A 14,467-nucleotide genomic window follows, 5' to 3' on the forward strand; every position below is an offset into this window, starting at 1 on the left:
CCGACCGCCTGCCGCTGCGGCCCCGCCTCTCCGACCGCCCCCAATCCCGTCCAAGGATACCCCAAGGTAGAGCGCGATCTCCTCTAGCCCCTCCCCCTACTCTCCCTCGCCGCCGGTGACAGCCGTCGCCGGAAACATGGCCGCCGCCGCCTCCTCTGTTACCAAATCCGGCCAAGGGCCTAGGTGCAAAGAAATAAAAGATTCCAGGGACCCCAGTGTAAAAACCAGGGTCATAATTGCAATAATTGGTTTTGATTTTACCTTTTTGTAGTGAACTTTAAAAATTTATAGTAATTAGTAGAAAAATCCTAAAATAGTAAATAAATACTTTCTAGAATCCTTGTCTAAATTTCTATCTTTTGGAACAAAGTTATGACATGTTTTAGTTAAACATTTTTGCTACAAAAATAGAATTATGTTTATTAGTATTTTTAAAACTAGTGGTTCTTATCTTTTAAATAAATAATGTTTGGAGCCATGTCATGCTATGAAAATTTTATGGTAGCAAGTACATATGATGCTAGTAGTAAGGTAAAAATTTTAGCCCCATTACTTGACTTTTGCTTGTTATTTCATGTGCTTTGCTAAAAATGTTAAGAAATGCATATTTTATTTATATCTCATGCTTCAATGATGTGTTGCTCGTGATTTTGAGCCAAATGTTGTTCCTGTTATGAGTAGCCCTATGTAAATTTTGGTAGGACCAATACTAGTCTTTAGCTTGAGTTCTCAAATATTTTGATATTTAATGCTTGATCCATGTTTACTTTGTAAAGTATTATAACTACTCAATTAATGTTTGTTAAAATTTAAGTTAGTCCTATATAAGTTATGTTAACCTCTTGAGAACTAGTTTGTGAGTTGCTTTTGTTTACTTTACTTTTATGCCTTGCTGGTTATATATTTTTGTCCTAATTGTTCTTTCTTGCTTTGTATCATTGCTTAGCCTTTTCTAAGCAAGCTAGTAATGCTTCTTAGTAGGAAACACTTCAGGCTAAAAATACTTGAATAAGCTCCCGTGTTGTAGCACCAACCCAGTTTACCTTTTGAGTGTGTATGCGGTGCTTGCTCGATAAATGATTGCCCAGTCATATCTTTGTTCCTAATCGTATCGCATTGCATTGCATCGTGTTTGTGCCCATCCAAGCGTGGCTTTGTATCTGCCCTACTTGTTTTTTTTGCGGTATCGTCTATTGTACTTCCATGCATTCAAACATCTGCCTTGGTGCATCTCATTTAGGTACGCTAAATGTACCACGTGTGGACGTGGAGCACGTGCTGACGGAACTGAACCACAAGACGGTGTTGGGTGGACGCGTCCTGAAGAGTGAAAGACCCACTAGAGCAATCGAAGATCCGACTCAAAGTCGGAAGGGCCCAAGGCCTTGTTAATACTAACACTAGCTTAGTGTTACTCCCAGGCAAGCCCCGGAGCATAATCCTTAACTTCAGTATTCAATGTTTATTTATATAATTATTGTGCATTTACGTTCTAGGAGTTGATTGGAACCGTAGATGCATGATCCCTAGGTTTCCTCAGTTACTCCACTAGTGTGCAGGTCGTTAGTATTGCAATGCTTAATTAGGGCTTGGTAGAAGTCGAGTGATTCCTGTCACTCGCGAGCTATAGGTCCTGGTTACTTATGGAAAAGTGGTTTGAGAATGAATCTGTGAGGAAAGAAAAATGGAGACCGGGCGGAGAGGAATTGGATTATAGATATGGAATGTTTGGAAAGTGGACCTCCGCCTGTGTCGATTGAGGACCGTTCCGTTGTTGGCAGTGCTGATCGAGGATTGAACAGTACTAACCACATACCGGAAGTAGGAGGTAGTCGAAACCGGTAAGCTGTGTACCACCTTACAGCGGTGATTTGAATTCCGCCATGCTACGCTGGGCGTGGGAGTTGGCGGGTGTTGGATAGGATGCCGCCTCCGGGTTCTCCGGGAGTTCACTGCGAGGGGCCCATCACCTGGGTTTTAGCAGGCGTAGTTTAGATGCCGTGGTAATGTGGAAACAGTTGACGCGCGTGGCCCGACAGGGCTTGCATGTGTCGTGTGAGTTAGGTCCACCTTGCAAGGTTAAATCGGATCGATTCGCCGTGACTCGCGGTTATGAGAGCCTTGATCTCTTTGTCACATCGTAGTAAGAAAGTGGAATGAAAGAGGAATGGAAAAGATTGGTTTGTGAGTTACTGAAGAATAATCTGCTCCACCATGTGTGCTCTAGATGTTTAGGCGAAGTTAGTTAATACTCGCTGTACTAAATGGAGCTAAAATATTGAAAGTAAGGATTCATTCCTAGCAGCATTTCAGCAAAAGAACTCCAGAGCCAAAAAGCTTGGCATGTCTAGATAATGGGCTAAGTATACCCAAAGTCGGGTAAGCCTTGCTGAGTATTAGTATACTCAGGGTTTGTTGTCACCCTGTTTTCAGGTAACTGCTGCTGGTTGGAGCTAACCAGGATTCACATCGGTGGGCTCGATGTGACGTCCTCACGTCATCGTAGTAATCGTTGTTTTTCTAAACTCAACTTCTAATTAGTTTCCGCTGCATTTTGAACTCTGATATTTTACGTAAACTTGTGTGTAAAACTCCACTTTGTAAATTAACTTTGAGAAATTTTGTCTGCTTGTAATCATCTGTGCTCGTCTTCGTGCGAGACTTCCAGTGTTTTTCGATCCTTAAACCGACAGACGTCCGGATTACACCATTTTAAGTGCACAGTAACTTGATTAAACATTAAGATGATAGTTAGCGCACTTAAGCCGGTTTAATTTGGGCGGTCCTGTTACACTAACCACATGCTGAGGAATATAGTAATCGGTAAGCTTAAGTACCTAATCGGACCGGGGATTGGACTTTTCCCTCACCCTCTTTGAACTTGTTCTCATGCGTGCACATGCGGGTGCAGAGTCTGCGTACTCTGTAGTCGAGGATGGTGACCCTGATCCACGAGCCGGAAAGAAAGGGGAAATGTTGTATGTGTGACTCCGGTAGTAATCACGTGACGTGTGTGTTAAGTTTGCCTTGCAAGATTAAGAAACTCGATTCGAATCGTCCGCTTCTCGCGGTCAATGAGACTGCTTGACCCTTTTACCACATAGAGTAAGAAGTGAAATATGATGATGATCAATATTGTTGGATGATGATGAAAAATAATTATTCTACCTTGTTAGTTATTGGATAGTTGCTCACTTAGAATGGTTAATTGTATTTGAATTCTGAGGCGAAAATATGAAAATAAGGACCTACTCATAGTTGCTTTTCGGCAAAACAAACCCCTCAAGCCAAAAGCCTTGCATGTCTAGATAGTGGGCTAAGTATACCCATAGTCGGGTAAGTCTTGCTGAGTATTAGTATACTCAGCCTTGCTTGTGTCTCAACTTTGTTTCATGTGAAACTTTTAAGGACATGATTGCTAGTTTGACTTGGCCACGCACTCTTCCTCCTGGTTGGTTGGTGGAGTGGGATCCGACTCCGGCCAATGATGATAATGCCGAGTGATGTCATGTACGGACTTCATCATGACATCTTGTATTATCATTTAGAACTCATTTTATTTCCGCTGTATTTTGAACTCTGAACCAGTTTACTGTTTTTGAACTTGAAGTACTTTTATGATTTCGAACTTGGTATGTAATAATTTGAGTCAAGACTCTGTGATGTAAGAAATTGTGAATTGTTGTAATCTCTGGTCCCGCCTTCGTGTGGGCTATGTTTGCTTTGCTGATCCCAGAAGTTAAGTGGTGTTTTTTGGACTTTACCCGAGAGACTGCCGTGTTTTTCCGGTTGAGGTGCGAGTTATACCTAATTGCCTTTGTAATGATGGTTAGCACACTTAAGTCGGATTTCTTTGGGCGGTTCTGCCACACCTTGCTCTTAGTAGGATGCAATCTCAGCCATCCAATGATGCTGCACGGATCTCAATGGAAGGTTAATTGACTCAAATCTTGTGGAAAATGGATAGAAATGGCCAGCTTGCTCGCTCGGTCTAGTTGCGGGCCGGCCCACTAAGAAAAATCACACGAGGTGCTTTCGGCCAACAGAAAACGGAGAGCGGTTCATTTCATGGGCCCAGCTCCAACTTCACTTCACCCGTTCAAAATCATTTTGAAGCTTCTTTCTGACCATGACAAAGCTCCAGAAATCAGAATGGCGCAGGCGCGCTTCCTTGAGAAGCCCAAACATTTGCATGCCTCCTTCATTTTTAGTTTATTCTTTTTTGGTTGACTATAAGGTGACTCAAAATGTACACGCTATCACATGAACACATGCACATCAAAAAAACAACCCAAAGTAGTACCCACCTCTGTACTGCCACTCTCACAGTTGATTTCCTTTATTGCGTCGCACGTCTCCGTAGCCAAGCTTCACGAGTCGCGTATTAAATCGTTGAAAATTCTAGTATTACCGGAACATGCAGAGAAACCCACCGAGTACCCATCTAACGTTTTACTCCAAATACTCTTACTTCTATCCGCCGTGGGGAGGAAGGGCTGTGAGCAGCTGGCTGCTCCACGAGCGTTCCTGCGGTGACATGTGTCCCAGAGAGAATAGCTTGACGCAGACCGTCCGATCAGTCGCGGGAGGTTGATCCATGCCGTTCTTTGATCTTTTTGCAAATAGGCCCTTCAATTTTTTTATTCAAACCCGCCGTCCACATTTTTTTGCAAACACCCCCCTGCCGTGTCACCCTGCTAGCTTCCTCATCCCCTACCCCCTCCCCCGCGACCCTCCCCTGTTGTCCCCCGCCCCTCCCCTAACCCCAACCCTAGCATGCCTCGACGCCGCCCCGCTACCCTCCGCTCCTGCCGGTGGTCGCCGTCCTCTACCCCTCGCCCTTCTCCCCCGCCACCGGTCGCTGCCCTTGGCCATCGCCCCTTCCCGGGCTCCCACCTCTCGACCCCCGCCGTTTGCTCCGCCCCGCCGCTCCCACCGCTGGTCGCCGTCTGTTGGCGCTCCTTAAGTACCTATTTTATCCCTTATTTATCCTTGATAATGGCATGAATTTAATATCAAAATCACTAACCGTTCTAACCCCGGCCTAATTATTGGTCATTTTCATATTTGCACATATATTTTGGAGAAACTTCGTTTCTGCAGGTTTTTGGCCTATTTTGGAGCATGAAATGACGAGGCCCATGATCGAGCGCTAACACGAAGAAAGACGAAGGCCAAAGCCCAAATGAAGGACCAAAGCCCATGTTGATTCGAAGACCATTCATGCACATCCATCCTCCAAGAGAGCCCAAAGGACCAAGCCTACGAAGATGAGATCAAGATACTTCGGGATTAAGCAAAGCAAATGAAGATTTAAGGAAGGATTTCCTATCCTATCCTTTCCTCAAAGATATCTCCAAGATAACGACGTCCAAACGGGTGCAATCGTGAAGGACATAAACTCTAGAAGATGCGAGGAGTCTACACGCGAAAGATGAGACCGAGGCGGGCCAGAAAGAGGTTAGGCCGGCCGGCCTAGGCCCATGAGCCGGCCGGCCTAGCCCGTTTCCGAGGCGGTTCGGCCTCCCCTTCGACCGGTGGTTTCCTCGGCTCATAAATAGCTCGCACCTTATTCAACTCGCGGCATCCATGCACCCAGAACTCGACGAAAACCTAGGGCCAAGACCGGAGGGAGACGACAGCCGCCGCAAGTCTTTGAAGTTGTCTAGGAGACGGCTTAGGCCGCCCCTAGCCGCCATGGCCTCCCTGCGTGGTTGTGCCATGGCGGAGTTCATGAGCTAGTTGAATTCATCGATGGTGTGCACACGGCGGTGATGATCCAAACACATCTATTATGTGAGTAATGATAATCATGTCTTCCAAATCTATTAGCGATCATGTCTCTCCTTTTTGATTTTGTTCTTGCCTTGGGTGTGCTTATTCCTAGATCTATTCTCGAGATAGATTGCATGGGGTGTTCTTGTAGCTATGGTGGCTAGAAGTTCATACCGGATCTACCCAAGGGAGTTCGACACGTCTAGCGTGCTTCGGGGTGCTTTTGTCCAAAGGGAGCGTTGTGACAGGGCGTGGCCTGAGTAGGGGGGGGGGTTCCCGAGGGGTTGGATTGGAGGTTTTGATTTAAGGATGCTATTGATTGAGATGCATGATTTGTTTTCTCGTTAGCTTGAACTACAACTAAATGACGATAGGTCTAGTCATGTCTTTGGTTTTGCTATGGTTACGCCTATGTTCATGGATGAGATCAATATTTACACAACACTCATATCTATTAAAGGTTTACTCTATATGTGCAATTCATGCTTCATGTTAGGATAGATCCGTTAGATTAGATGGAAAACCTTATGTAGTTCTTTGTCGATCCACGGATTGATAAACTTTGGGGAATACTCTAAGAGAAAATCTACCACAATTCGTACGCTTGCGGTAAATAAATTGGGGCGCTAAGGAGTGTCAACACCGTCCTCTGCCCCTCACCCTCCTCCCCCGCCACCAGTCGCTGCGCTCGGCCGCCGCCCTGAAGCGTCCCCTCATGAGAGAAGACTTAAATGTGATACAAACATCAGTCCCAGGAGGCTGATGACACATTTATTACATCAGATGGTTCATCACTGTACAACTCTTCGCGGTAATGGGCAGAGGAGCGCCACTATCACGAGGATTACAACCCATACCCACACAACGATATTAATTATAAAAAGAGGGTCATCAGAGTCTTGCGCCATACGGTATCTCCTGCGGGTGACCCTAATCCACAGGCAAGGCTAGGTGTAGGACGGTACCCTACTCGACGTCTTCTGGAACAAAGGCTGGATCTTCCTCTGAAAAATTAAGAAATAGAGTGAGTACAAACGTACCCAGCAAGTCCAACCACACCCACGGAGGGGGTATAAACAGAATATAATGCACAGGGTAAATCAAGGATAAGGCTAGGGTTTGTTTTACGGAAAGCAATATTTTATGCAGGGGTTCATTTGAAAGAAAGTATTTTCCAAAACCCATTTTCTTGTACCGAGTAACACGAGGGGTTGATCCACACAGGATCCAAGTTTTAAACTGCTACCGGACTCCTCATCCGCCGTAGCACACGGCACAGCTGCCGGACACATACCCAAAACAACTCACGCCAACCCATCCCACAATAAACACTAGTTATATGACCACACCGTAACTCGCCCAGTACCGTGGGCACGGCTATTCGAATAGATTCTTAACTCTGCAGAGGTGTGCAACTTTACCCACAAGCGGGGTACCGCAACTCGATCACCTTAGTGTCAGTGCAGATCCCAACAAAGCCATTACCCACCTTAGCTAGACCTGACTAGCCATCACAGGATGCACCAAGGGGTCATCAACCTTTCACCTAGGTTTAACCGGGGCATAAGCATAAGTCACAAAGAGCTTATCCCTTCTCCTTAGTCAACCGTTGCTCTCAGCTCTCCTGATGGCTATCAGACTAACTAGTGGGATTTATGCTAAGTTGTTGCCCATACAACGGTCGAGTGGTTTGCACGATAGTGGAGTTAGGTGAGATGTCACACCAACTCGGTCCTTAGTTGTGACAAGATGGATATCTCCCCTTCCTTACCCTGCCACACAGGCACGAGCACACCAAACGGCAATTCACACAGAAATGCCAACTCATCTTTCGAAAATCCACTTTTATCCCTTCCCACACACGCACACCTTTTTTTTAATAAAAACAAGGTGTATTGTGTATAAGATCATAAGCGTTCTAACAGCGATTAACGTCCAAACAAAATCAGACGTTAATCTAGGTGGTCAATGAATGGTTATAACAAATCAAGGGGTGGCTATCCAACCGTGTTTTCAGCAAGCAAAACATATGCAATTTTGTAAAACAGACCAATAGGTTGTGTTTATAAAAACTAGGACAAAAGCATGCATCAAAGGATGGGATTGAACTTGCCGTCTTCAAAGCCTTCCAGGAAGTCCTGATCGAGGTGCTGTCCTTCGGGCTCGGGGTCGCGGAACTGGTCCTCATTCACCTGGTCGCAATACTGCTCGTCGACGGGTTCTCCCTCGTTCGCACCGTGATCTACGACGCGTACAAACATGCACACAATCAAGAAATAGAAATAAAAGTTTTATCGTTGAGCTCGAATCGGAAATAATTAGGATATGGAGTTTGAAGTAATTATTTTTGGGTGGTTTCCTAATGGCATGGTCAAAACTATGTTATGAGAGGCGTGGTAAAGTTTCAGATCGATCTGAGATTATTTGACGCATGAAATGATAGGTTATATAGAGGTTTAGGGGTTAAATAAAGAGTTAGGTACCTATTTGTAATTAATCTCGAGAAGGCAGGGGCCTGTTTATAATTTTTGGAAACATCTAGATCATTCTGGAAAGGTCAGGGGTCTATTTAGAATTAAGTTTATATGAGGGAAGGGTCTATTTTGAAATAGAATTGTTGAAAGGGTTTCTTTTGGAAAAATGCCAATAGGGTGGAGGGGCTCTTTAACAAATAGCAGAAAGGGGAGGGGGCTATGGGCAAATATGCCCCTTTCTTCCTCCTCCCTCCACGGGAAATAGAGGAGGGAGGCGCAGGGCGCCGGCGGCCTTGGGCCGGCGGCCCTGGGGCTTGCGGCGGCCGGAAACAAGGGGAAAAGGGGGAGGGCTCCACGGGGAGTTGATCCCCCCTCCTTGATTTGAGGGATGGTGATCCGTAGAGGCGGCTCCACGGCGGCGGGAGGCGGCCGGCCCTGGTCGGTGCGGCAACGGCGCTACAGGGCTCGACGGCGGCCCGGACTTGGAGGAAAAGGGAGGAGGGGACCTCGGGATTCTAATGCCTACCTTGGCTCGGGCTGGGGCGCAGCGAGGAAGGGGCTCCGCGGGAGCTGGCGGCGGTGAGCAGAGCAGCTGGCGGCGGCACTGGAAGCTTTGGGGAGGAGCTAGGGGCGGCGGTGGAGCTGGTGGGGGCAAAGGGTGACGCGGCGGGGCCTCTTTATAGCCCGAGTAAGGCAGTGAGGATGGGTGCGAGGGGGTGACGGGTCGGTGCCGACCGGCGAGCATCGCGGAGCGCCATTAATGGTGCTCCGGCCGCTTGCTCGTGTCATGGCGCGGCGGCGCTGGGTGATGGGATGTCTCGGGCAGGCGGTGGCGTGGTTGAGCGGCGCGGCGCGCGGCACACGTGGGTGCAGTGCGAGGGCGCTGTGCGACCGGCGGTGATGGCAGCCGCGTGGAGCGCGTGGGCGTGCGCGCACGGGGCAGGCTCGGGGCGTGCGCGGGGCGAGCAGGTGCGGCGTGCGTGGCTCGAGCGCGAGCAGAGGGAGGCCACAGCGTCGCGGCGTGCGCGTGCACGCGAGCGGAGGGGCAGTGGTGGTGCGCGGCGCGTGTCGGTGTGCGTGGACCGAGCGTGGGGACAGCGGCGGGGCAGGGCGCCAGCGGCGTGCGCGTGGGCAGGCGACGAGCCGAGGCTATGCGCGTGGCTGCCGCGCAAGCAGGGAAGGCGGTGGCCGGGCTGGGCGGAGACGGCCGGGGGTGAGCGCGCGGGCGTGTGCGTGGGCTCTGCTCGCGGGGCTGGGTGAGCGAGACCGGGGCGGCCGGTGAGCGGCGCGCGGGAGAGGGGAGGGTGAGCCAGGCCGTGCGTGCGCGGGGGCCGAGCGCGGCACTCGGAGGCGTGCCAGAGCGGGGCAGAGGAGGGAGAAAGAGAAGGGAGGAGGGGGAGAAAAGAAAAAGAAAGAAAAAGGAAAAAAAATAGAAAAAGGAAAAGGAAAGAAAATTGGAAAAAGGGAAAAGGAGGGAAAAAGAAAAAGAGGAGGAGAGCAAGAGAGAGAGAGAGAGAGAGAGAGAGAGAGGGAGCGAGTGCGCCGGCGAAATCCGCGGCGGTGACCGCGGGCTGGTCGGCCACGCGTGCGTTGTCGGGCGACACGCAGCGAGTCGCGCGGAGAGGAAAAAAATGATGGGACATTGGGTGATCGAGACACGGAAAAGTTTCTGGAATCTAGGGTTTAGGCTTTAGGAGGATCTCGAGCTCAACGATGAAAAACTTTTGAAAAAGAATTTTAGCGCGTGATTTATTTCTGTGGATTTTGGGATGTTACACGCCCCTCCCGGGCTCCCCACCTCTCGACCCCCACTGTTTGCTCCGCCCCGTCACCCGCGGGGGATCCGACCGGCTCCGCCCTTCGGTGCCGTCATCCGCCGAGGTCCTGGGCCCCTTCCCCCTCCTGCTCCATCCCAATTGCCGCCAGCCTCCGCCCTGGCAGATCGCGGCGTGCAGGCGGGGGATGCGATCGGTGGCGGATCTGGCCGCTGGCTTGGAGGAGGAGGCGCGCGGGTGACGGATCCGGCCGTTAGCAATGGTGTCCGGTGTACCTGTGCTGGTTTTTTTCTTCTTTTTTTTGTCCCTGGAGTTGGTGGATTCTTATGGCGGCGGCGAGGTGGAGCACGGGGCGCCGTCGCGGAGGAGGAGGTGTGTTGGCGGTCATTTTCAGTGATTTCTACCACCAACATTCCTTCGGATTTCAGGCTCTCAGGACCAATAATACATCAAATTTCACTAACATTAATGAGTTCCACGAGTTTTGGTGATTTTTGATTTTAGGAACACAACATATGAATTTGAGCCAAAATGGGAGAAAACCTAGGCCGGCCGGCCTAGGTCAGGCCGGCCGGGCTACACCTGTGCCATTTCATCGTGCAACTCCTCAGAAGTGGTCCTGAGCACATTATCAAGCAAAGCTCAAGTGCTTGACACAAGTACAATCAATCAAGATCGAAAGGCATGTACCAAGTCCATTCGGGTCCACAATCAGTGACAAATCATTCAACCAAGGCTCGAGCCGACTTGAGGAGCACCACAAGACCATGGATCAATGTGACATGGCAACGAAGGGCCGAGACGTGCCAGAGCCAGGCCGACCAGCCTAGGTGAGGTCGGCCGGCCTAGGAAGCATGTGAAAAATGCCAAGCAGCTCACAACCGACTCTAGGATACGATCTAAGCCATCCAGAAAAGGTCGGCGCCAGATGGCGCAATCCCCAGGCCGGCCGGCCTAGGGGAGGCTGGCCGGCCCCACCTGTCAACCTCTAGAGCCCCCCCTTGGTGTGGAAGTTAAGCTCAACCGCCTTACCATCTTACAACCGATGACAACCTCTGAACTGACCCTAAAGCACGATAAATAGAGCTCACTCTCTCACTTGTAACACACACCATCCATTAGATAGAAGTGTTCACTCTTGAGCTCTCTTTGTATTAGAATAGGGAGAGAGTGAGGTGAGAAGTTTTGGTGCAAACCAAGCTTAAAGGAGCGGGCTCGAGTTCTCTCGGGTCTTACTCCATCTTTTGTACCCACCTCGGAGGAATATATCGTTGAGTAAGTTCCTCGTCTCAACTTTAATTTCTCGCTAGCTTTACTTTCTGCATTAGTTACTTGTTTAATTATTTTTTTTGATCTGCGGGATCCTGAGTCTGCGTAAGTAGCAAGTTCTACTTATCTGAGGTTGCTTTTTATCGAAGTACACGGTAGGAGCAAGTAGTTCGATAGTTGTGAGCGTGGTGCCCAGGCTTGGTTAGCTATCTCAGGTTGTGTTCCACCCCACGGTACCTTTGTGGTAGACGGCAGGTGGTGACAGACCTGTCCGTCCCTCGTAGTCCACCACGTTTGGGTGTTTTCATAGCAGTAGTGCCGACTGCCGTTTAACTCCCTTCTCACCCTAGTCTGAGTCCTTCCCTAAGGCCGCCGAAGCAGATCGAGTCAGTAGTTAGCCTGTCACTAGGTAGAGTAGTAAGTTATCTGGAGTTAGGCCCTTTTCCGTCTTCCCTTTTCTCTTTTGATGTGTCCGGTTGAGTAGTTCTAGATTTGGTCAAAGCTTTACCGTTCCTTGGATTCGATATACCAGGTATACTCTCTGGTGAAGACTACATCGGTCTCTGTACGCTTGCAGAGTAATTCGTTTAGACTAAGGAGTGCCAACAAGGTGCTGGGCGGTGGGTTTGGACTGCGGACTCCTCTGTGCCCGATGGAGCAGCAGCATGGGGGCGAGCAGTGCAGTGGAGAAGAAGATGGTTTCTATGGGGATTGAGCTAGGGGCAATTTTTTCTTTTTTATTTTCTCTTTTCATTTTTTTCTTTTGTTCTATCTTTATTTCAACTAGTCTATCAACTCATGCTCCTGCATGAGCTAGTTAGAGATATCTAATAATTATCTATCTGAGGCTCTTTTTAACCAATTAAATATTCTAACTCAAGATACATATTTATCATTATGTCATTGTAAAAAATGTAATATGTTTAGCTTTTTTTTTGCGGATAGTGATAGGTTTAGTTACTAACGATTGTTTCACTTTGCATCACACCTCCATATATGTTTGATATATATTTAATTGAACACTTTGTTTGAGCTATGTGAGCAACATGAAAATTGGTATTCTTATCTCTTCTCTTATAAATAAATATATAGTGACATACACGTTACAGTTAGTGTTTATATAAAGAATATATTAATAATGATAGAAATAGTAATCTAAAATTTATATTGATGCACTTTAAGATGTTATTATAATAATATAATTTTGATTCATATTTGGGGTTTATTTTAAGTTTTATTATGACATAATTGGATAATGTATATGAAATTTAGGGGGTTATTTGATATTATTTTATAATGGCATAAGTGGGTAATTTATATGAAGATTAGAGGGTTACTTTAGATTATTTTTTTTAATCACAAAGGTGGGTAATTTAGACACATATTTAGGAGGTTACTTTAGTCTATTTTTATAATGGCAAATGTGAGTAATTTATTAAAAAAACATAACATATCCAATGGCTATTATAATTAGATTTGACGAATTGATGGCTGGATGTTTCTGATTTTTGTGAGAATTTATAGGATTTCTCTATTTTTTTAGATTATCCACCTAGAATCCTAAGTAGCTTCATCTGGAGGCTTTAAAAAAGTCTCTAATTAGTAATAGTAAGATGCGATGGAACCCACGCAGCGTAGCACGTGTATTGTCCCAGTCTTAACTGAGCACTGCTCTCCGTGCTCTGCATTCCTTCATTCTGATGTGAGACTGACCCTCTGTCTGAGTTCTGTTTCGATATTTTTAAGGATTGATAGCGATGAGCTTGAGTTGGTTGCGACGAGCAGCTATTTTATCCTCTGAGCTTCTATTTTTTTTCTTTGCGAATGTTTGTCCTCTCTGAACTATATATAGCCCACACCAATCGATTGATTAGCTTGGGGAGGACGTGTGCATCACTATACCAGCAGTTGCCCGTAGACTCCTGGATGTGAGAGGCTGAGAGCAGGTCGCAACCAAATCTAATAACCCTGACCTCCAACAACCACCTTATCATAATCATGCACATTCAGCGTTCACATAGTTTTATTCGTTCCGTTATTCTTCTTTACATAAAAAATATATGGCTCTACTTTTATATTTTACAAAAATCTCTTTCATATAAAAAATGTTCTACTTTACAATAAAGATTCTTTCTCAAGAACACGCAGGAACTGCGGCGTTTAGGATTATATACATAAACTGAAAAGTCAAGGAGAAAGATGAAGAAGAATAAAACGAGAACAATCACCAGGAAATAGCAAAGGAAACACGGAACCATAAACTGGTGAGCTAATTAGCAGTGGTTTGGATTCCCTGCTCGGAGATTAGGGGACGATTTGTATATGCTTGATCAGCAGGCGGCCGCTAAACAAGCCGACAGGGCCCGAGATCATCGAGCTAGCCACCGTCGTCTCCTGTCGTGCAAATCTAAACGGGCTTTGTTCGTGGATTCGTAATCCGTTTTCTTTTCTTGAAGCGAAACCCGACGAGGCATGGCATGCAGGAGCCTTTTTTCGGACTTGCAATCCAAGGAGTGTTTTGTGTACTTTTGGCACAGATATAATTATAGAATTCCAAATGGGCGGCACGGCACTAGCCCGGCCCGAGCACGAGAAAGCACGGCACGATGAGGCACGGCCCTATCAGGCCCGATGTCTTTCTCGTGCCGTGCCGTGCCGTCGTGCCTGCCCCGCGGCCCAAGCACGGCACTAAGGGGCATATTTGGTGCCGTGCCTGCACGAAGCACTATCCAGGCACGCCGGGCTGCCGCCGGGCTAGTGCCGTGCCAGGCACTATGAGCATATCACAAGTCATTCTCATCACCAAGTCACATGCAAGAATTATATGATAACAGAAATAAGAAAAGAGACACAAACATTTTCAAAAGTTTGAGCTGGTGCAATGGCTGCCTCATTAAAAACCTATCTAGGTAAAATTCACACCTCGTGAGAAACTCTAGATAGGAAAAAAAGAGTACAACCCAGCTCAATCAATTCAAATATAGTTCAAAGTTATTACAGACCATGTTCAGTTACAAGAATTAGGTTCAGCAGGCCCATCTAGATACAACTCAGAGTAACATTCTTCTTCAAGGGACTTGTCCTCTACCTGTTGCTGAAGCCTTGCATCTGCAGCCTCCCAATCCTTGGTGCAGGTAAGGATCTCCACCATCTCCGGGCTTAATCGTCGCCTCC

The 14,467-nt window shown here is 47.4% G+C and overlaps 1 protein-coding gene across 1 annotated transcript in view; it reads left to right on the forward strand.

Annotated features, from left to right (window-relative positions):
• Positions 1-12,008, forward strand: part of LOC120709695 (peptidyl-prolyl cis-trans isomerase FKBP18, chloroplastic-like) — a 36,515-nt gene extending 24,507 nt beyond the window's left edge. The window contains exon 7 of the mRNA XM_039995365.1: positions 11,871-12,008. Within this exon, the coding sequence (XP_039851299.1) occupies positions 11,871-12,008 (138 nt within the window). The remainder of the gene's footprint in view (positions 1-11,870) is intronic.
• Positions 12,009-14,467: the final 2,459 nt, after the last annotated feature.

This window comes from Panicum virgatum, chromosome 5K, assembly GCF_016808335.1.
Source record: "Panicum virgatum strain AP13 chromosome 5K, P.virgatum_v5, whole genome shotgun sequence".
NCBI classification, from domain to species: domain Eukaryota; kingdom Viridiplantae; phylum Streptophyta; class Magnoliopsida; order Poales; family Poaceae; genus Panicum; species Panicum virgatum.